The sequence below is a fragment of the Neophocaena asiaeorientalis genome, unplaced genomic scaffold (genome assembly GCF_003031525.2).
Source record: "Neophocaena asiaeorientalis asiaeorientalis breed wild unplaced genomic scaffold, Neophocaena_asiaeorientalis_V1.1 scaffold147, whole genome shotgun sequence".
NCBI lineage: Eukaryota > Metazoa > Chordata > Mammalia > Artiodactyla > Phocoenidae > Neophocaena > Neophocaena asiaeorientalis.
In genome coordinates, this window is record NW_020173758.1 from 6648859 (window position 1) to 6673538 (window position 24680).

General features: G+C 34.0%; 1 protein-coding gene across 3 annotated transcripts in view; it reads left to right on the forward strand.

Annotated features, from left to right (window-relative positions):
* The window catches only part of SLC30A7 (solute carrier family 30 member 7), an 83337-nt gene that overhangs the window by 32713 nt on the left and 25944 nt on the right, over positions 1 to 24680 (forward strand). For all 3 annotated transcript variants that reach the window (XM_024751240.1, XM_024751241.1, XM_024751242.1), the window contains 2 exons: positions 742 to 792; positions 4048 to 4183. In XM_024751240.1, the coding sequence (XP_024607008.1) occupies positions 742 to 792; positions 4048 to 4183 (187 nt within the window). The remainder of the gene's footprint in view (positions 1 to 741; positions 793 to 4047; positions 4184 to 24680) is intronic.

The following is a 24680-nucleotide window of genomic DNA, read 5'->3' on the forward strand; positions in this document are numbered from 1 at the left end:
ACTTCTTCTGGCATTGTTACAGTGTTCCATCAAAGATGTAGTAACAAGGGTGTGTCCACTCTTTGGTGCTGTGGGCCAAGAACCATGACTGTTAGTCATGATCAAAAGCTCGTCAGTCCACTTGATGATCCCATAACAAACATTGCTGATCTTTTACATTGTTTACCTGTATTTTCTGCTTTGATGTTAATACTGATTAGTAATCTTCCAAGTATAAAAATTGCATTATTTTTTCATTTCGTCATTATAAAGGCAATATGAAAAAGTATTTTTATCTCTTCTGTATGAAAAGCTTGCTGCGTTCATCTAGAAGTTATTGGGAAACTGCCATAGTCCAGTTTTCCTGGATGCTGTCCTGGCTTCATTTCTTGGTCTTCTTATAATATCAAGCAGTAGTTTTATTTTTTCTGGATTTTCCAATTGTAAAATTGGTACAGCAGGCTCTGTAAGGTATGTTATGAATATTAGAAGACTCAATGTTTTTATTTACTGTTTTTTTTTACTAGATTGCTTAATATAATAATTTCCTAAATACTCTGTACTGTTGATGCAGTTTGAAATTTCCTATGTCTATCTTCATTTAATTACCATATTAAATTTTAAAAATAATTTTGTAGGTCTGATGTGGCTATATAGTCATGCATCCTTCACGATACATTTGAATGAAAAGTACTCTGAGTTGCAAAAATTGAATCAGGAATGAAGACATGTTTTAAAATAATTTAACTTAACTCTCTACAGATGGCCCCTCCTTAAAAGAAACAACAGGACCCAGTAGACAGATTTTACAAGGTATGACAAGCAATTTGTATATTTCTCAGTTTTATGAAACTGGTTTCGTAGTTTTGAGCTATCTGAAGTTTTCCTTTAAGAAAAATGTATAACACAGTATTTGTGTTTAAAATGTTAGCCTTCCTAGTCGATTTTTTAATATATACTATTAGGTATATTAGCAGATGTTCTTTTAACTGTCACTAGGCTGTTTTCTCAGATTTAATAAGAAGATTAAAATATTCAGAAACTATACTGCTTAAATCTAAATAAATACTCATGCCGGTGACTCTAGTAACACCGTAATATTTAGTAATAAATATATTAGTAATAAATAATAGTATGTTTGCGTTTGTAGAATTATTAAATAATTTTTCCAAGAATAACATTCAACATGTATTTATGTTGTGGAAAAATTTAATGCTAAAAATGTAATGCATCCAAACTCAAATAATGTACAGAGCTAAGAGTGAATCCTAATGTAAACTGTGAACTTGGGTCATAATGATGTGTCATTTGTAACAAATATACTACTCTGGTGGGGGAGGTTGACAATGAGGGAGGTTATGCCTGAGTTGGAACAGTGGGCGTAAGGGAAATCTCTACCTTCCACTTAGTTTTGCTGTGAACCTAAAACTGCTCTCAAAAGTAAAGTCCTTTATATTTTTTAAAAAACTAATGCAAAGGGAGATCTTTCTCATATCCATAGGCATCAAATGATGACACATAAAGAGGACTTACATATTATGTAAAATGATATATTACAGAATTTTACAAGCTAGAGAAAATCAGTCTTGTCTACGAACTATGGTAGTTTCTTTTTTGGGATGTGAACCAACCTTTGGCTCTGGATTTCCATATAAACTTCACTGTCATAGTTCCTAATTTGCAGCTCCCCATCTTCCTGCCTTTATTAACTTTTGACTGCAGTCTGACTTTCTCACTAGCTTGTGATCCAACTTCAACTGGACTTATTTTTATTTTCTCCTCTATTCTTTGATATAGTTCTTGCTTTTTATTTTTTCACTGTGAATATGTTCCTCCATACTGAAGAGCTTATTTCAGGAGGCTTAAATGTGTCTTGTAGTGACTAGTTTTCCATTTGTGAAATACACAGAATTGTTTTAGGAGAGCATTTGCTGAAATAGCTTGTAATCATGCATATGTAATGCATCTGTATCCAATGCTACAAATTTAGCCTTGATAATAAGAATTTAGTTTTAGTCTTGGAAATCATCACAAGTTGAGGGAAGGGAGGTCAGATTTGCATTCCTAATTATCTTTTATACAAGCTGTTGTGAAAATTAGCTTGTATTTTCAGAGTATCCATTAATTTATGGTGGCTGAAGCAGCCCAGTAGAAAGCTGAAGGTTAGGATAACTTCCAGGTACTAAAACTTTTCCATATAGATACTCACACATGAAAAACTGACTTTACTGAATTTTTCAGTTATTTGCTGCATTTTCAATATGACCCCTGGCTTTGTAGGTTCTTGGGCAGTTAAAATATCAGTATCCTACCAAGTCTTTTTAAGGGTTTTAATTTTTATATAAGTTAAACATGTTAGTTTAGATTTCTCTCTGTAGTGATTTTCTTCTTGAAAGAGTTACTGGAAAGTAAGAAGGGCTTAGTTAGTTAACGACATTTGCTAGTAAACAGTTTTCAGGTCAGCAAATAAGATGTAGCCAGGGACTTGCCAGTCAAAGGAAAATCAAGAACCTTTGTTCTTTTCTTTTTCCTTTTCAGTGTTTAGAGCTGCTTTCAATTCTGGTCCTACGAAAACATTGATTAAAGAATGTATAAAAATTTAAAATCACATATCACTTAAGAGTTTTGAAGGTTAGGGACCCTCAATCCACTTCCATGTGTATCTTCCTCCGGTTTTAATTTTAAAACTTAAAGTGGTCCCAAAATTTATTAACCTATTTAATTCTTTGTTATATGAAACACCATAGAGAAATAGAATATTTTTTTAATAAGTGTGCTTGTAACATATTTTTTGTTATAGAAAAAAGAGCTGTTAACTTTTTGAAGAGTTGTTGTAAAGGTCAATGCTGTGTACAAATGAAAAAGCGTATTAGGTACTGAGGAATCAGTTACATTTGGTATTAATACATGATATAAAATTCCACATTAGCAGATCGATTGAAGCATATTTTCATAGAGTGTGTTAAGATTCAATTCAAGTGTATTAAGATTCAATTAACAACTTGTTAATAGTCCATTTTTAAATTATTAGAAAGTGTCTTCAAGTTTAAATAATTCTGTTTTATACCTAAAACATAATTGGGTTACCTTTAATTGCTTATTGAATAATAAAAAAGAAAAATATTTCTAAAGTACACACATGGTTTCACACATTAGATATTTCTTTTCAGATAGAGTAGTTGATGCTGTTGAAGAATGTTCTATTTCTAGCAACATGTGGTTGAGGTTTGTTTAAGATACAGTGTTTTGCTATACAGTAAATTTTACCTCTTACAGATCTAAATGTTGAATAATTTGTCTTAATTAAAATTTTTTAAAATAATGTATACTAAATTTTTGACATTTTTTTAATGGTTTTCCAGTCAAGTATCAATTATTAAATGTTAATATATCTAGGTTCTTGGGCAGAGTATCAGTATCCTACTAATGTAATATTTAATTATTAAAAGTTCAAAATATATTTACGTCCACTTTAAAATATTCAAATCTCTACTTTCTTTCATATCAGGTTTGAGTTTAGTGTGTAACTTTAGGTAGCAATACCTTCAGGATAATTACCAGGATTAGCAGTATGGTCCATAGGAAATTCTAGTCTCAAATGGTAATAATTTTAATTACCAGCAGAGGGCTCTGTGTGTACATATTTTGTAGTTATAAACAATGTTTTCTTGACTGATTCTTTCAGCCTAATGCAGTTTTCTTCTAACAAAGTATTAATTAACTTCTGGACTCTTAACCAGAGATGAATGTGCACAAAAAATTTTTTAAATCAGTTATTTCTCTACTTCTTCATTTATATTATAGCAAAATACTAAGGATCATTAAGAGCAAGCATAACTTCATGAGTCAAATATTTTAACCCCTGCTGTTTTTTAAAAGGAAAGATTATTTCAATTCCCAAAGGTACTATCAATATTACTTCTTTACTAAACAGTGAATCTGCATTCTTACTGATTTTCAAATTGCTAGTTTTTTATATATAAAATCAAGAATATAGTTTTAAGAAATATTTGCATTTTCAGTTGATCAGAAAATGTTATTTTGATTTTCATTATGTTTTATTTCTAGGTGTATTTTTACACATTCTAGCAGATACACTTGGGAGTATCGGTGTAATTGTCTCTGCCATCATGATGCAGAATTTTGGTCTAATGATAGCAGATCCTATTTGTTCAATCCTGATAGCCATGCTCATAGTTGTAAGGTAAGTGTTGGTATGTTACTTTCAGGTATTAAAATGAGAGGTGATAAATATACTACTTAAATTACAGATCTAAATTATTATTATGTTGGGGGTTTTTTGGTCTTTAACAAATTTCTACATAGATTATTTCTCTTTTCATCTTACTGTTTTTTTCTGTGTTTACCTAGGGTTTGATATTTCTTTTTGGTGTTTAGTAATTGATCTTCTGTAAATCAAATCAGTAGTAATTTTCTTAAATCCAACACTATATCTGTAGAGTAGAACATTGGAAATATAAAATGTATTAATGTTAGAATATTATTCCTTTGACATCTGTCTTTTGCACTATCAAATGCAAAAGAATATTAAAATCTCTTCTAGAACAATTTTTAATTTATAAAGTTATATTATCATTGCAGAAGTCTTATAAAATTGCTTACTGAAGCATATTTACGTCCTTCTCCCTATCTAGATTATAAATTCTTGAGGAAGAATCTATCTTTTAGCTCTTTGGCTCTCTGTTGCCTGTCATAGTACCAATGTGTATGTAAAAATGTGTGTGAGTGTGTATAAATTCTCAATAAATATTTTCTGAATTAGTGTATGGTTACTATCTCTTAAATTTCTGTCAAGTTATTTTATTATTATTTTAATTTTTATCAGAATAATGGAACATTATGTGCCTTTATTTCACAATGTGAATTATTTATATAGATATGTCTTGACTGGACTGTTTTTGTCTAATTTATCCATATGATTTTACTGTTAGTAAAGCTATCTTTATAATGATAGAAGAGCTATTAGAGGGCAGACTGTGATGATTTTTATAGCTTGCAGTTGAATAGAATAGACTTTAAAAATTACAATGGAATTATAATCTTATAAATTAGTCATAAATGTAGGTTTTCAAGTTTTTGCTTAAAAAATAGGATACAGTATACATTTTAAACATGCAGATTATTTTAAATTTTTCTTTAAATTATTTGTACTAGGAATCATCTCTGCTATGTAAAAATCTTTTATAAAACTTGGAATCTCCTTTCTTCATCTTTGGAAATCTTACATATTTCCTTGAAAGTTCAGCTTGGATTCACATATTCTATGAAACTTAACTCCTGATAGATTTGGTAACTTACATCTGTACCTCTCTATTTGCATGTTCAGTGTTTATTTTATTTTGTGTTATAATTTGTGGCTGCTTCTAAGACTTCTTAGAGTAGGATCTTAATCTTTATTTTACTTTGTCTCCACTCTTATTATCCTAATTCTCCTATCATTTGTTGCTTGGAAGAGATTGACCTTTCTTTCTCCCTCTAATTTCTTTCCCACATTGTGATCAAAGTGATCTTTCTTTAATGAAGATTATGGTACATGGAAAAATAATCTTGCTTTAAATCCTGCCATGGCTTTCTTGCCCTCAGGATAAAGTCTGAACTCCTCAGTAGGCCTTCACATTGGTACCCATTTATCTCTTCAGTCTTTCTCTCACCCTGTCTCAATTTCTATTCTGGTCTCCAGCCACAGTAAATAACTCAGTTCCCTGAAAACATGTTATGAGCTTTCTGGATTCTGAGCTTTGCTCTTGTTTCCTCTCTCCAAAATAAAATACTTTTACACTGAGTACCTTCTCCTTTCCCCTTCACCCCCACAAGTATATAGATAACAATTCTCATCCTTGAGATTAGATTTCAGTTTAAATGGCACTTCCTTGAGGAAGCGTTTCCTGATCGTCTGCCTCCCAGGAGGGGTTAAGCATACCTGTAGCACCGCCTGCTACTCCTCTTGTGGCATTTACTAACTATGTTGAAATAGCCCGTTTTATTGTCTTCCTTAAGCTCCATAAGGGCAAACTGTTTTTTCATTGTTGTAAAGTCAGCACCTAACTCTGCCAGGCAAAAGTTGGTACATTTTCAATTTGAATCAAAATAAATTCATGTTTTTTCAGCCTCAGAGAATTATTTTCTCTAATCCTAAATTGGGAATTCTTACTTAGCTCTAGTCCCATTCACTTGTTCCACAAATATGAATAAATACACACAGAGGACAAGAGAACTTTTTTTTTCTGAAATATAACACATTAAGAAGCTACACAAATTATTTTCAGCAAATATTTATTAAGTAGACCCTCTCACCAGGGTGGTGAAAGGACAAGATAACTTACTGTTTTGCTCTTACATTATAGTAAAAGAGAGAGACACAAACAAATTAATCAATAAACCACTCAAGTATCTAGCAGTTAATTGTGCAGAGAGTTAAGATGGGATGTTAGTGACTGAGGTGCCATTTTAGATTGAGTCATAAGAGAAGACTTCTGAAGAGGGAGGATTTAAATTGAGATCAGAGTGTTGGAGAGAGCATTCTAGTCTAAGGAACAGCTAGTGTAAAAGCCCTGTAGTGGAAAGAACATTAGCACTGAAAGTTGGTCATTATGGCAGAAGTATAGGTAGTAAGGGGAGAGTACTTTGAAATAAAGCCGGAGGGATAGGCCTGGGAAAATTAGCCAGGGTTAGGAGTTTGGATTTTATTTTAGGTGGAGGAGGAAACCATAGGGGGTGACATTATTTGATTTGTATTGTTAAAAATAATTTTGGCTGCTTTGTAGTTAATAAGATTAAAAGGGGGTAAGAGGGCACACAGGCAGACCAACTAGAAAGCTATTAAAGTGGACCAAATAAGAGGCCAGGGTCCCTTGGTCTAAGGTACTAATAATCTAGGAGGTAGAAAGATGTAGCTAAAGTTCGAAAATGCTTTGGGCCTAGAATTAATAAGATTTGCTCCTAGATATGAATGTTTAGGTGAAGGGTTGAGTGAAAGGGGGGAAATTAAGGGTAATTCCTAGAGTTTTTACATGAGCAACTGGGTGAATGAAGGTTCCTCTACTGAAAGAGGGAAGACTAGGGGAAGAGTTGTTTTATCTGATTCAAAGGGCATTGCTCATCAGAAGTTCTGTTTTGGTTGTTGCTAGGTTTGAGGTCTCTCATAGACATTTATATGGTGATCTCAAGTAGGTGGTGCAAGTACAAGTACAGAATTCTTGGGAGCACTCAGCTGAATATAAAGGATTGGAAATAGTTCACATATAGATTTAAAGTCATGGAGTATCATTTATCTGTCATGAATTCCACAATTCCTACCCCTTCCATTTTCCTGGAAAGCAACCCTCTTTTCTGCTGAACCCAATTTAGCTAAAGGGAATAATGCTTCAGGCAGCCACAACCAACTACAGTTGGCTTTCAAGATAAACCGATAAAACTTAGGTGTTATCCTTGTCTGAGTCCTACTGACCTGTTTATAAAACTTTTTCTCAGTAGTTTACATAAATATATATTCTCAAATTCATATAATTTGATTCTTTTTCATTTTTGTTAAGCTTAACATTTTTACTTGTTCTTTTCCTTTGTTCTCATATCAAAAGTAATACATGTTGATTGTAAAAAACTCAAACATTATTGAAATGTGCAACTTGTCTATTGAAATGTCCTTTCAATCCCACCACTTGGAGATAAAGCAGAAAACTTTAACGAATCTTTAAATCATTTAACAAATGTTTTAGTGCCCACTCTGTGCTAGTCAGTAAACAATATAGCAAATACCCTACCCTCATGGAGCTTATATTCTAATAGGGGTTATAGTCAATAAAGCAGATGGACATGCAAATAGATAATGTATGTCATATAGTGATAAATGCTATGAAGTAGGGGAAGGGGCTGTATTTTAGAAGGGCTTGGAAAGTCCTCTGCATCGTTTGAGGAATGACGAGAGGGGAGTGCAGTGAGTAGGGCAGAGAGGTGGCAGGTATATGTATCTAGAATTTGGGGAAGGGGTTGAGGGGAAAGATAGAAATTTGGGTGTCATCAAGCTGCATGGTATTTAAAGCCATGAGATTGGATGAGTTTGCCCAGAGAATGAGCACTGATAGAAGTGGCTGGAGGACTGAACCCTAGGGAAGGTGGGGAACAGAGGCAACTCCAGCAGAGGAGAGGAAAGCGGAGTGGCCAGTGAGGAGCGAGGAGACACATGGGCGTGCCTTGTTTTAGGAGCCGTGTAAAGCAAGTGTTTTAAACAAGAAGGAATAATTAAGCCTATTAAATGCTTTTGGGCTGATAATTGGTAACTTAGGTAACATGCCCAGAGGAGTGATGAGAATGAAAGCCTGATCAGAGTAGCTTCAAGAGAGAATGGGAGGGGAGGAAATGGAAGTAACTGTAGTCAACTCCTTTTCAAGGCCCTTTGCTGTAAAGGGGAGCAGTGACTGCTGGCGACACTGAGAGCTCACTTTGAGGTTTGTGGTCATGAATTTAAAGTGAAAGCAACCAGCACAGTTGTGTTTTTTTTTCTTTTTCTTTTTTTCTAGTCTTGTTCAGCTACTTGGTAAAAGATATGGAATAGGCAGAGAGCTGGATTTAAAAGGTCTGAGGTTTTGTTGGGTGAGTGTTTTGCTGGGTGAGTTTTGGGTGGTGTTAGTGTCCCATGTCTATAATCCCTGCCTTGCTCCTTTCTCACTGGCAGAGTGAGAAAGGAGCAAGGCAGGGATTTTAGACGTAGGAAACTAAGATTTAAAGGTAATAATAGATTCTGAAAATGAAAGTGATGGGAGTGGATTGGATTGGAATTCTGGGAAAAGTGTTAAAGATGGATTGGGGGAAGAAATCAGAAGTAGGAAGGTTTATTGAGATGCTTGAAACTGAGATCTTAAGGTCTAAGGTCTGATCATAGGGGTGGATCCAGGAAAAGAGCATCATATAGAGGCCAAATGTTGGATGGATTGTTCATGTGAATATTTCAATTAAGAGTAATGAAAAACGTAGAGACGGAAAGAGAATAAGCCTGTTGCTAAACTATTCAGTGACTGAAGGGGAGCTATCAAGAATTGTATCACTAGTAATTAGGGTGGGTAGAAGGTGGCATAATCTGATGGCATGGGCCTTAAAGGAGCTGTGTTGGGGAGAAGTAGGAACAGTAGTAGTGATAAGTGAGGAGGACATTTACCTCCCCGTAAGTCCCAGTAGTACAGGGAGTGTGGGAGAGAAAGTGCTGTGAGGAAAAGTGTCCTCAGGGGATAGCCAGTTTTCAGGTAGAGCATGAACATGCTGCGGCTATTTAGAGGGGAGGCTAAAGATTTAGTGAAAATTACATATTTAAAAGTAGTTTTTTAAAATTATGGAAATAGTTATGTTGATAAAGAAACTTGGTAAAATATAAAAAAGAATAAGGGAAAAAATTACCCATAGTTCCACCAGCCAAGAGAGTTATGTTAATATTTTTATGGGCTTGACTTTTTTATTCTGAGTCTCTTTTTATTTATATATATATATAATATATAGTATTTTTATCTGTATCATGTATACAAGATTATATTCTGAGTAAGAAAAATTTTTTAGCTTTTTCTGATAATAAATATGTAGTCATTATAGAAAACTTGGGAAATGATGAAAATATAAAGAAGTCAAGAAAGATCAGTCGGGATCACAACATGCAGGGGTCACGTTATCACTTTAACAGTATTTCTTTAGTCATTTTTAGGCCTTTTCTTTTTTTCCATTATTGAGTTTCTACTACATGTGCTGATTTATTAAGTTTGGTCAGTAGTAGGGCATTCGCAGGTTCTAGATGAAAGATAATAGTACAGTTATTGTTTTAAGTCAATAAAGTTTTGGGATGATTTATTAGGTAGCAAGGTCTTAATTCAGTGACAATAAATGACAAGATACAGGGCAATGCATAAGTATGAGTCATTATTGTAAACAGTCCATGTAGGATGGGGGGAAAAAATATATATATATATCCCTAAATGTTAATTGGATCTCTCTGGGTGATGTAATTTTAAAATTCTGCTTCTTTCCTAATTTTTCTAAAGTAAATCAATAAGCTCCAAAGTACAAAATTAAAACATTCCAGTTCAGTCTGTTTTTCTGTTAAGAAAGCAAACTTATTTTACTTAAATATTTACATGATAATGAAATATTTGCAAGCAGATAACTTTGAGACACTTCTCAAATTGATTAAGAGTTTGTCTAATTAGCCAAAGCTAATTTTAGGAAGTAGATTAAAATTTTTAAGCACTCAACAAAATGGAGTATTAGAGAAGTAATTTTCCTTACCGTTAATTTTTTCATATATTCTCAGTTCACTAAAAACAAGAGAAATAATGGTGCTCTTTATATATTCTCTAGATCTAAATGTTCCTCAATTGAGAATGTGCCATGAAATAGATGTCTGTCCCTTCTAGACTGCCCAGTGTTGCAGCATCACTTTCAAGTGAAAGTGATTTCCTAGAAAAAGACATCTTTTTCTCTAAACATTTCCTAACATGCAAAGGGTAATTTAAACTTCTGTGTGAAACTCGGTTGTACTGTGATGGATTTTTTTTTTTTTCCCAGTGAAAAGCAGGAGATTGAGTATAAGAGCAAGAGTATAATCTTTTATCATCTGAAAATATAGGAGATTTCAGTGTGATTTCACTTCCCCCCCCCCCTTAGTAAGTTGAATTGGAATGGAAAGTGGGTTCATAACTTAGAGAACAGAAATCTGAACAATTAGTTGTAGCTTTGAATTGCACTGTGATTTAAAAGCTACATAAATCTGTAGCTTGATTTTTGATTCACTTAAATAAAAAGGGTACCTGTGCATGATGGGAAAAAATACATAAACAGGATGCAGAAAAAAGCTTTGTTACTGGTGTGGTATTTCTGAAGCCTTTTTTTTTTCTTTAATCAGTTTTCTGCAACTCAGAAGATACTATCTTGTGCTGCTTTGTGACTTTCACTAATCATTTGTAAACACAAAGAAAACTTTTCTTAAAAAAAGAAATTGTCTTTTTGTTAGGGGCAAAAGTATTTCAAACAATATATTTATTTATTATCATATAGAAGGAAAAAATAGCCCAGCTTTTAGAAGCAAACCAAGGTACAGGCTTTAGAAATAACAGGTAGTGGTCATAAGCTGCAGTATGAAATGGAAAGAATATACAGTAATGAAACAAAATTTATAAAGTTGAAATTCTAAATGATTATCTAGATGGTTATCATTGTTCAAGAATACAGGATTTGGATCAGATACTGATTTTGATAAACCTTGTTGATTTTGTGGTTAAATAGATAATTATTTGTAGCCTATATTAAGTCAAAAAAGCATTTTTTTAAACAAGTAATATGCTACCATATCTTCAAATAGTTATATATATATGAGAAATTACAGATTTTTTTTTTCGAGAATGGTTTTGGGTGTTGCCTAACAATTTCCTTTGTGGTTTGTCTTTCAAGTGGTTATAATTTGTGTACTATACTTTTGGGACTAAGATAAAGATAAACAGTTTCCCAAGATTTTAACTTGCTGTTTGTACTCATATTGTAAAATCAAACATATGGGAATATTATTGTATGGTAATTGTATTTTTTAATCACATGTAAAACCATCATAGTTAGTAAGAGCATTTATAAATACTGAATAGTCTAACAGCTTTTCTCAACCAGCATTCTGGGAAAGAATACCCTAATGCCGTAAAGTATCCATTTGTATGCAGCTATTAACTTCACCTCTGCATCTAGAAAAGTACTGGTTATGTACTATTCTTGCGGGCATTGAGAAATAGTCACTGAAATCATTTTGTGTTCAATGGTTCAGAAGAGGGATCCCAATTAAGAAAGGCTGGCAGACAGTCTTAGAAATATTAGAAGGAACAGAGCAAGTGTGGTAATGTATTAGTGATCATAAGCCAATAACATTAGATAAGAGAAAGTATTTGAGACTTAAAAATTGGAAAGAAGAGATTATTCTTTTATGTAAAATATATGACTATATTTCTTTAAACCCTCTAAGACTCAATGGAAAAACTATGACAAACAGGTAATTTAGTAAAGTTACAGTTGCAAAACTAATGTATAAAATTAGTACCCTTTATATATAAGCAAAATCCATTTGAATGTTACAATTAAAGAGAAGACACCGTTTCAGTAGCAATAACAAATAGAGATACAATGTGTAAAACTTGTAGGAGAAAAGATTTAAACACTTCTGAAAAACAAAAGTAGACTTGAACAGAGCCTTTTTTTGGTCAATTATGGTGTTTTTAAAGAATCAACATTATAAACATGTTAACTCTTATTTATAAATTTTAAACTATTCTAATAAAAATACCAACAGGTTTTTTTTCTAGAGAGGAGGTAATAAAAGTTGAATTTAAAGTTTATAAGGAAAAATGAAGAAGCAGGAGGAATAGCCAAGAAAACCTTGAAAAAGAAGATGTAAAGTGTAAAGCCTTCACAGTTTTTTTTTTTTAAATATTTATTTATTTGGCTGCACTGGGTCTTAGTTGTGGCACGTGGATCTTTGTTGCCATGTGCGGGATCTTCCATTTGGCGTGCAGGATCTTTAGTTGCAACATGCAGGATCTAGTTCCCTGACCAGGGATCGAACCCAGGCCCCCTGCATTAGGAGCATGGAGGCTTAACCACTGGACCACCAGGGAAACCCCAAGCCTTTACAATTAAAATAGTGAGATGCCTAAAAAAGTAAACAGACTAATGGAGCATATTAGAAATTCCAGAAATAGATTTATATGCAAATAGAAATTTTATAGGGATAAAGGCAGCATTTTGAGTCAGTGGGGCAAAGATGAGCTTTCTACTAACTGGATAACCAACCATGTGGAGAAAGATAAATTTGGAACTGTACCTCATACTGTTACCTGGATAAATTCTAAATGGATTGGAGCTCTAAAAGTAAAGGAACCCATGCTAATACTAGAAAAAAAGCATGTCTGAATTATTTTTACAACATGGGAATATTAGGGGAACAGCTATGGCTCAAAACCTAGAATCTGAGAGAAAAGATTGATGAATTAAGTTACATTTAAAAAAAAACTTTGGCATAGAAAAAAAGAGCACCATAAGGGAAGTCAAAAGGCATAATCAATTGGGATAAATATTTGCTACTTAGATCATAAAGGGCTAACCTCCCTAATATAGAGAGCACTCTTAAAAATAAAAATTAAAGTAAAAGCCTGATCGAAAAATGGGCAAAAGTATAAGGTCATTTAGTTCAAAGGAAAAGAAATACAGATGACTTTTAAACATGTAAAAGTAGTTAAGCCTCACTTATAAAAAAGAAATGCAAATTAAAACTATATTGTAACACCACTTCTCACCAATCAGGTGGATAAATATCCAAAAACTTGCATAATCTTTTGGCAAGGCTGTAGGTAAAATAAGTACTCTCATACATTGCTGATAGAAATGAGAGTGGTACTATCTCTGTGGAGAGAACTTTGACAAACATCTAGCATAATTAAATGTATGTTTACCTTTGATTAAGTAGTCCCACTTCTAGGAATGTATCCTAAAGATAAATTGGCAAAAATACATAAAGATATATTTTAAGGCCATTCTTTGTGGCTTTATGTGTTTGTGCCAAAGATTGGAAAGAACACATATATACATCAGTAAGGGACTTCTATGTATCCCTAAAAATAAAGAATAAAGGGAGACAGGAAGTATAATCAGCAAGATGGCATAATAGGAAGCCCTAGACTCTCTTTCCTCCATGGAGACAGATTTAACACAACAAACTGACAAAATACCTCTGTGAGAAATCCAGAAACAAGTTAAAAGTTTCCTGCACACCAGGCTAATTAATGGAAAGCCAACCACATGGAGGCTTGACAGGAAATTCATGACACTCCCCACTTTCTCTCCTCATAACCACTCCCACCACCCAAGCCTGCACATGGTGGACTGTTTGGGAGGAAACCTCCAATTCCCATATTCCTGCGGGGGGAAAGGAGTTTAACATTAACTGACTTTTAGGGTGGTGCTGCCTGAGAGATTTGTCTTGGTTGTATCCAAGTACTGACAAAAATCGGTGCCTTGGTTGGGCATCCCTGGGAATAGACGTCAGTTGTGCATTACAGTCTGCAGTATCACAGACAGACACTAGGTGGAACTCGAGGACTGTGATTTACTACAGCTCCAGGAGGCAGCAGTATTGCAGATAGACACCAGGAGGAGCTCTTGAATAGGAGCCAGCATCCTTTTTCAAATAGGAGGTTACATGCGCAAGCTCAGAGAGGGCATGTATCAGAAAAGACTTGAGAGGTCTCCTGAATCTCCAGCCAGGCTATATAGAGTAAGTCCTCCCTGCATGAAACCAGACCACAAAATCTGGAAAGTTGACTGATTCTTAAGGTGCTGAAATCCCAAGAATGAAAAATAAGACATACAAAGAAACAGCCAACCAAGGAAACAATTAGATATCCAGAAACCAAACCTGAAAAAAGGTGACATATGAATTGCCAGGTGAAGAATTCAAAATTACCATCATAAAGATTCCCAATTAATTAAAAGAAAGCACAGGTAGACACTAAACAAAATCAGGAAAATGGTGCATGAACAAAATGGGAATATCATCAAAGAGATAGAAACTGTGGAGAAGAGCCAAACAAAAGAACAACAATAACTGAATTGAAAATTTCACTGGAGGGCCTCAACAGCAGATTTGACCAGGCAGAAGAAAGAATCAGTGAGATTGAAGGCAGGACTTAACAAAAATTATTGAGGCAGAGGAGTAAAAGAAAAGAAGAAAAAAAATGAGGAGAGCCTGAGGGATTTATGGACAAGCAGAACAATAAATGCATTATGGGAGTCTCAGAAAGTAAAGAAAGAGAGAAAGATGCAGAATACCTAGCTAAAGAAACTTTCCCAAATCTAAGAAGAAAAACAGATATACAAATTCAAGAAATGTAAAGAACTTCAACTTGGATAAATATAAAATAAAGAAACCTACACTGAGGCACATCATAATCAAGCTGTCAAAAGTTACATATAATGTGAGAATCTTGAAAGCAGCAAAAGAAGAGCAACTTGTCACATGCAGTGATAACCACAAGGGAAATATTAATAGAATATACACAAAGGGGAAATGAGAAGGGAACCAGAACATGTCACTACAAAAAATCAATGAAACACAAATGAAGAAGTAAAAGAGGGAAAAAAGGTGAAAGAGAGATGAAAAAGCTACAAGATAGACAGAAAACTGAACAAAATGGTAATAGTAAGTCCTTCCATGCCAGTAATTATATGTAAAGGGATTAAACATACCGTTTCAAAAACATTGACTGGCTGAATGGATTTTAAGAAAAAAAGATTCATCTTTATTCTGCCTACAAGATATTCACTTTAGCTATAAGGACTCACATAGACTAAAAGTGAAAGGGTAGCAAAAGATACTTTGTACAAACAGGAACCTGAAGAGAGCAGTGGTAGCCATACTTAGCCAAAATAGACAACAAAAACTGTCACAAGAGACAAAGAAGAAACATTGTAAGGATAAAAGGGTCAATTCACCAGGAAGATACAACAATTGTAAATACATATGCTGCTAACATGAGAGCACCCAAATATATAAAGCAAACATTGACAAAAAGGGAGAAATAGACAGCAACATAGTAATAGTAGGAGACTTCAGTACCTTAGAGGAACTAGGAAATCAACCAGTCATTCATTAGAGACTCAATAGGGAAAGAGAAGACTTGAACACTATAGACCAGTTGGACCTAACAGGTTGTTGTTGAGCCTGACCCAACTACAGCAGAATACACATTCTTCTCAAGCGCACATGGAACATTCTCCCAGAAAGAAGATATGTCATGTCACAAAAGAGGTCCTAACAAAATTTAGAACATTGAAATTATATAAAATATTTTCTCTGACCACAGTGGAATGAAACTAGAAATCAATAGCAAAAGGAAAACTTGAAAATCCAAAAATATGTGGAAATTAAACAACAGGCTCTTTAACAACCAATGGATCAAGGAAGAAATCACAAGAGAATTTAGAAAATATATGGAGACAAATGAAAACAAATAAAAACACAACATACCAAAACATATGGGATTCAGCAAAAGCAGTACAAAGAGGGAAGTTCATAGCTATAAACACATACATTTTTTAAAAAGGAAAGAAAGATCTCAGATCAACAACCTAACCTTACAGCTCAAGGAGCTAGAAAAAGAACAAACTAAACTCGAAGTCAGCAGAAGGAAGGAAATACTAAAGGTTAGAGCAGAGATAAATGAAATAGAGAATAGAAAAACAATAGAAAAAAGTCAACAAAACCTAGAGTTGGTTTTTTGAAAAGATCAACAAAATTGATAAAACTTTGCTAGACCACCTAAGAAAAAAAAAGACTCAAATATCTAAAATAGGAAATGAAATAGGAGATATTACAACTGATATCACAGACATAAAAAGAACTATAGGGGACTACTATGAACAGTTGTATGCCAACAAATTGGATAACCTAGAAGAAATTGATAAATTTCTAGAAACATACAACCTACCACTGCTGAATCATGAAGAAATTTTCAAGATGTGAACAAACCTATTACTAGTGAAGAGATTGAAGCAGTAATCGAAAACTCTCAACAAAGAAAAGCCCAGGATCAGACGGTTTCACTGGTGAATCTTACCAAAAATTTAAAGAAGTGATAGTACCAGTTCTTTTCAAACTATTCTAGAGAATTGAGAGGAGAATCCCAAACTCATGATGCCAGCATTAACTGGATATCAAAACCAGACAAAGACACAACAGGAAAACTATAGACCCAGTATCCCTGATGAGTGTTGATTTAAGAATCCTAAGCAAAACAGTAGCAAACCAAGTTCAATAGCACATTGAAAGCATCATACACCATGACTAGGGGAGATTTATACTTGGAACGTAAGGATGGTTCAACATAATGAAAATCAATCAGTATTATACACCATATGAACAAAATGAAGGAAGAAAAGATGTGGTCATCTCAAACAATGCAGAAAGGTAACAAAATTCAACACCCTTTCATGATTAAAAACACTAACAAACCAAGACTAGAAGGAAACTACTTCAACATAATAAAAGCCATATGTGAAAAACCCACACCTGGGGAGGAATGAAAATGTTTCCTCCAAGATCAAGAACAAGGCAAGGATGCCCAATTTTCCCACTACTATTTGCCATAGTACTGAAAGTTCTAGCCAGAGCAATCAGACAAGAAAAAGAAAAGGCATACAAATTGGAAAAGAAATATTACAATTATCCCTGTTCACACATGACATGATCTTATATGTAGAAAATCCTAGATTACACATACACACAAAAACTGTTAGAACTAATAAAAGAATTCAGCAAAGTTGCAAAATACAAAATCAGCACTCAAAACCCAGTTGCATTCTTATATAATAACAATGACCAATCAGAAAAGGAAAATTTAAAAACAATCCCATTTACCATAGCACCAAAAAGGATAAAATACTTAAGAATAAATTCCACCAAGGAGGTGAAACATGTGTACATTGTAAACCATAAAGCATTGCTAAAAGAAATCAAAGAAGATATAAATAAATGGAAAGACATCTCATGCATGGATCAGAAGACTTCAATATTGTTGAAATGTGTATGCTGCCCAAAGTCATCTACAGATTCAGTGCAATCCCTATCAAAATCCTAATGACATATTTTTTTTCAGAAATAGATTTTTAAGAAATACTAAAACTTGTATGGAATGTGAATAGACTATGATAGCCAAAACAATCTTAAGAAAGAAGAACAAAGTTGGAGGCCTTACACTCCCTGATTTCAAAACATAACAACAAAGAAACAGTGATTTAGATGGTGTGGTCCTGGCATAAAGACAGATATATAGACCAGTAAACTGAATAAAGAGCCCAGAAGTAAACATTTGCATATATATAGCCAAATGATTTTTGACAGGGGTGCCTGGACTACACAATGGGGATAAAGCAGTCTCCTCAACAAATGGTTTTGAGAAAATGGATATCCACATGCAAAATAATGAAGTTGGCCCCTTACTTTACACCACATAAAAAAATTAACTCAAAATGGATTAAAGACCTTAAACATATGATCTAAAACTATTAAACTCCTAGACAAAAACTTTTCTCCTAGGAGAAAAGTTTCAGAATATTGGTTTTAGGGATGATTTCTTGGATACTAACCAAAGAAGACAGGCAAAAAAAATAAAAAATAGACAAATTGGACTTTACCAAGCTTAAGAACTTCAGCTCATCAAAAGGAAAAATCAGCAGAGTGAAAAGGCAACCTATGGAATTGGAGCAAATAATTGCAAGTCATATATATCTTGTAAGATGTTAGTATTCAGAATATACAAGGAAAGTCTACAACTCAACAACAACAACAAAATAAACCAATTTAAAAATAAGCAAAGGATTTTAATAAACATTTCTCCAAAGAAGATTTACATCTGGCCAATAGGCATGTAAAAAGATGCTCAGTGTTACTAATCACTAGGGAAATGCAAATCAAAATGATAAGACATCACCTCACACCCATCTGGATGTCTACTATCAAAAGAATAGATAATAAGTGTTGGCAAGGATGTGGAGAATTTGGAGCCTTTGTGCACTGTTAATAGGAATGTAAAATGATGCCACCGTTATGGAAAGTTAAAAATAGAGTACCATATGATCTAGCAATTCCACTTCTGTGTACATGTCCAAAAGAACTCAGAGCAGGATCACAAAAAGATATTCATATATCCATGTTCATTGCAGCATTATTCACAATAGCCAAGAGGTAGAAGTAACCCAGATATCTGTCAACAAATGAATGGATAAAGAAAATGTACATACATACAATGGAACATTATGTAGCATTTAAAAAGAAGGAAGGTCTGTCACACATTACATTATGGATGAAACGTGGGGACATTATGCTAAGCTAAATAATCCAATCCCAAAGAGCAAATATTGTATGAGTCTACTCATATGAAATATATAAAGTAGTTAAAATTGTGGAAACAAAGTAGAAAGGTGGTTGCCAAGGCCTGGGGCAGGAGGGATGGGAATTATAGTGTTTAATGGGTAAAGAGTTTCAGTGTTGCAGTGTGAAAAAGTTCTAGAGATCTTTTGCACAACAATGTTACTTAACACTACTGAACTATATATTTAAAAATGGTTAAGATGATAAATTTAGTGTTACATGTTTTTTACCGTAATAATAATAATAATAAAGAATAAGGAATAGCTCTATATGGTAATGTGGCATTATTTTCAAGATGTATTGTTAAGAAAACAAAATAGCACTTGATATGTAGCAAATGGTATATAGGAGTATAGCATAAGAGAGGCAAAAAGTAGCACTATTACCTTTTCCATAAGGAGAAGAGATACACATATAATCTGCATGTTTTCTTATAACTTTGAAAAGAAACACAAAGAATAAACCAAAAACAAATATGATAAATATAGTTACCTCTAGGCAGAGGGAAGGGATTAGAAGTGACTTTGAAGTATATTTTAAATATACTTTTGACTTCGGAATCATAGACATTTTTAGCCTTTAAAAAAATAAAAGTAAAATTTAAAAGGTTGAAAGCATATTAAGTTTTTTCTACTCTTAATTTACTCCTGCCAAAAGAAAAACTATTCGTCCCTTTGATTATTCATTGTTCATTGTTAATTTGTGTGTAATTAATTTGAAATTCTCCACCACTAGGTATAGTCTGCACTTGTTACTCTGTTCTCTTGCTTAGTTTATCCTTTGAAAACATGATTTCTATTCCTACCTCAGTAACTAAATATTTTAATGTAGTCAGCATCCAATGTAGCACTGTAGCAATTAGAAACCTACTTTGAGATATTTAATAAAAATTATACTCTCACAGTGGTATTTTAAGTTTAATTTGGGTAAGCAAATAAGAGTACTTTTTCCTTTGCTTTTCATTTCCTATGTTAGGTTTGCTTCTCAGACATGTGACTTTGGAAGTTATCATTGAGGATGGGTCCAGAACAGAAACCAGGTGTCAGGGGTTTGCTTCTGTTCAACTTTTGACTTTACCAGTCAGCTCTCAGATGGCAGAAAACTTTCATATTGTTATTACTGATCATCTTTTCCAGAGCTTTTAAATTTCTTTTTGTGGTCCAGGCCTCCTATACACTTTGAAGGTTAGCATTTCCTAATGTCAGAATTCTCCTTTGGGTAAAGGTGTTTTGGGAGCACTAGCAAAGCCACCCTGATGACTTAGTTGGAAGGAGTCTTGCAGAGAAGTTAAGAGCATTTACTGTGGAGCAAAACTGCCTGGGTTCAAATCCTGTTTCTACTTTTTATCTGTGTGACCTTGGACAAGCCACTTAGCCTCAATTTTTCATCTTTAAAGTGGCAATGATAGTTGTATCTTCCTCATAATTTGCTATATGTGGATTAAATAGGTTAAGATATACCAAGCCTAGAACAGACCTGCCACTTGGCAAGCATTGTGTGTTAATTGCTTAACCTAAAACCAGATAGACACTGTTTAGCTCAGATTCCTAATAGCCTTGTAGAACCTAGGTATTTGATCAGCACTCTGGTCCCATTCCTCTTGGATTTTTCGTGCTGATCTTAAGGCCTTTTTGTTCTGAGTTAAAACTTGTGATCACTGAAGTGATTAATAAATATTTCTTGCCCTCTTATCTGGTTTTCCTAAATAAAATCCTGTTTCTTCACTTCTGTACTTTTTAAAATGCAGATTTCCTTAAAGAGCGTCATCTCCTGCCTTTGTCCATCTTAGCCTCGCCACTGCTTTCAGTGAGTTGCAGAGGTAATGGGATGGTACCTCCAAGTCTCATGATCTTTTCAATACAAACATTACCATATTTAATAAGAATAAGAAGATTTCTTCCAGTCTTCTCTCAAAACTATGTATATCTTGTGGTGCTCTTTGTCCTCGTCTTTTTCTTTTTACTCCTTTCACCTTTTTCTCTGCTTTTCCTTTTTTTAAAAAAATTATTTATTTATTTTTGGCTGCCTTGGGTCTTCGTTGCTGTGCGCGGGCTTTCTCTAGTTGCAGCGAGCGGGGGCTATTCTTCATTGCAGTGCATGGGCTTCTCGTTGCGGTGGCTTCTCTTGTTGCAGAGCACAGGCTCTAGGCACGCAGGCTTCAGTAATTGTGGCACATGGTTTCAGTAGTTGTGGCTCGTGGGCTCTAGAGTGCAGGCTCAGTAGTTGTGGCACACGGGCTTAGTTGCTCCGCGGCATGTAGAATCTTCCCGGACCAGGGCTCGAACCCGTGTCCTCTGCATTGGCAGGTGGATTCTTAACCACTGTGCCACCAGGGAAGTCCTCTCTTCTTACTTCTTTTATTCCATTGTTTTTTCCCATTTCCCTCCCTCTTGACAGGGTATTTATGAATTTTCATTCATTTTTCTTATTTATTTGCACCTTTGCTCTTCATAGATACATATGTGTCACTTAGTAATTTTTTTTTTACTTATATTGTTGGTGTGATTTTAGTTTCTTATTTATGAGAATATTCTTATTCATTAGAATAAAGAGCCTTTATTAAGATAACAAATTGCACATCAAGAGCTGGGAATGTTGATTGCTTCTGCCTAAGTGTAATTAATTCTTTCTCACCTATACTTGAATAGAGAATAAGATACTTTTGCTTCTATTTATTGGAGATTCTTTTGGGGAAATGACTAAATTGAGGGGCTCTTTTCTTGTTTTGTTATTTAGCTGTTATTGTGAAGGGTTGAAAGTCATGTCAAACAAGGGATGTTTTACATTTTAATAATCTTCCTCTAGTGTTTGAAATTTTAAAATAGACTATGCATTCAGCAGACATATGTCAAGCACTTATTATATTCCATACACTGTGCTGGGCACTGGGAATTAAAAGAATATAATATGGTCTCTGACTCCAGAGGGCTCAATCATGATGAGACTCTGCAGTGTAGTGCAGAGAGCTTTAGTCTTGGAGTTATCCCACCCAACTCTGCCACTTACCAGTGTGTAACAAAGAACAAGTTGTCTTAATCTCTCTGAGATGGTTTTCTTTTCTGTAAAATGAGGGGGTTGGCCTAAATGATCTCTTATGATCTTGCTTACATCTGTGATTCCAGCATTTTCTGAAAGTTACTTAAGGTTGTTGTGAGGATCAAATTGGAAAAAATTTATTAAATACTTTAAAAACTATTAAGTGTTGTCTAAACAAAGACATTACTATTTACTAACGACATTATTTACTAATGGTTTCAGTCCAAAGACCAAATGCATTAAGTGTTATAACTAAGTTCCAGAAGTTTAAGGAAAAGAGTGACCTTTTCATGACTTTGGCTCTAAGTTCTAGGGGTATTTTAGGATATCTTACTGTCTCCATTATTGAGTAAAGTAGGTACTCTGTAAATATGCGTTGATTTAAACCATAGGTTTCAGAAACTCAGAATAATTATAAGGCGAACCACAATTCCTGTGGTTCTGGGTTATCTGTTCTATATTAGGCTCATGAAATTCTGGGTTAATGGGTAATTGTTTTTTACTACGGAATCATTGTATTTGTGTAAATATGACTGCATATTTACAGCTTGTCATAGGACCACCATGTCTGAATGCAGAATACATTGCTTTGGGGGGCCAATTTTCTTTGTTTTTTTTGTCCACTAAACATTTTCGAGTATATGATATATACTAGACCTTTAAATTTATGGGTTCTTTTATAAAGTACCGCTACCTATACGCTTGTAGATTATAAGAACCACTGGTAATATGCAGGAGGACTTAAGCCCATTAGCCAATTCAAAAAAGTTGAATCAGTAATTATTTTTTAATTATTATTAATATTTATTCTCAGATCTAAGTAATAGTTTCAACTCTCTGAAATTTTTTATTGTTAATGATTATGATTATCACCAGTCTGTTCTTCAAAAGTTTTCATAATGTATACCCTTTTCTTTGGTTTGGTTTGTTTATAATTATTGCTAGATAATTTTATGTACTGTTGAAATGGTGAGACTCACTAAATATGCTGCTTTTGAAGTAAGATTTAGTATTTTTTCATTTACAAAGTTACTGGCAATAAAGAGTAATAACTGTTGCTTATTTAATCTGCTAACATTTAAGCTTTCATATTAATTTTAAGTGTATGATTGTAAATTTGATTTATCTTCAGGTTTTGAGGAATAAAACTATTACCATGTTTTACTGGTGAACTCATGTACCTAATGACTCATTCTTTTTATGTATGCTAGGAAAATGCTATTTCACTGTTAAAGCTAGAATTGAGTTAGTCAGCCAGAAGTGAACCTCTAATTGTTTCCAAATGCTTACTTTCTGGGTTTGGATGCAGCTCTAAGTCTTAGCTCAGTCAGGAATTTGCTGAGTTTGTCTTTTTCCCCATATCCTTTCATTATGGCTAGATAGATCCATGCTAAAATCTATTTTATGATTCCCTATTACAATAGTTAATCAGAAAAATATGGGCGTAAACTCCTGAGCTAAACACAATTTTTAAAAAGCAAAAATAGAGTTTCTACAGGTTTCTTTTACATTTTTATGACCTCTGAGATTGTTATAGAAATTGGCTTTGGTTCTAAATTGCTTATCACCATGTGATTTAGCAAGCACCTTTTTCTCCCCACCCCAGTTTCATAACCTAGTTATATAGCTCCTACATCTGAAATTCTTAACAATATTTTAAAATTATTATTGGAGAAAATTAGTGTGATGCTTCCATGTGCTTTGGTGAAATGCTTGCTGCTGTTGAATGTAAATATTTTATTAAAATTCTACCTAAGTAGGCAACCATTCCAAATTTTATAGTATAACAAAATCAGTAAGAACCTGTTGATACACTCTCTATATATTATTTCCTTATACATATCAGTTATATCTTTTATTTAGTTATTTTAAAATAGATGCTTGCTTCTAACATTAATTTTATTATTAAAATACTTATCTTGAATTGTGTTAAAATGAGTGATCTCTAAATTGTCTGTTAATTCTTTTTTTATAAATTTATTTATTTATTTTTGGCTGCGTTGGGTCTTCTTTGCTGCTCGTGGGCTTTCTCCAGTTGCGGCGAGCGGGGGCTTCTCTTCGTTGTGGTGTGCGGGCTTCTCGTTGTGGTGGCTTCTCTTGTTGAGGAGCATGGGCTCTAGGCGCACGGGCTTCAGTAGTTGTGGCACGTGGGCTCAGTAGTTGTGGCTCGCAGGCTCTAGAGCGCAGGCTCAGTAGTTGTGGTGCATGGGCTTAGTTGCTCCGCAGCATGTGGGATCTTCCCAGACCAGGGCTTGAGCCTGTGTCCCCTGTGTTGGCAGGCGGATTCTTAACCACTGTGCCACCAGGGAAGTCCCCTCTGTTAATTCTAATAGTGTGTAATCTGTGATCATGGAACTTCACCAGTTCTAGAATCCTCAAACTAAGTGCCACAGGTGAAAGTAAACTTCAGGAGAAAAAGGGCCATACTAGTTGTTGTTATTGTTGTTCTTACAAGAGCGTAGCAGTCTTTGAGAGGCAACACACGTGGGTTAACACAAAAATTTGAACAAAGGTTTGGATAAATTTGTAGATGGTTATTTTGGGTGACTTATTAAGAGACTGTATTAAGGGAATGTCTTTAATGTTTTAAAGCTGATCTCCTTAAGGATTATTTTAGATTGGACTCAACTCTTTTATATTAATTGTGTTTTAGCTCTTTGCAGGGAAAGCTAGACTAGCCCTAGGTATTCTAAGACAATAAATATTT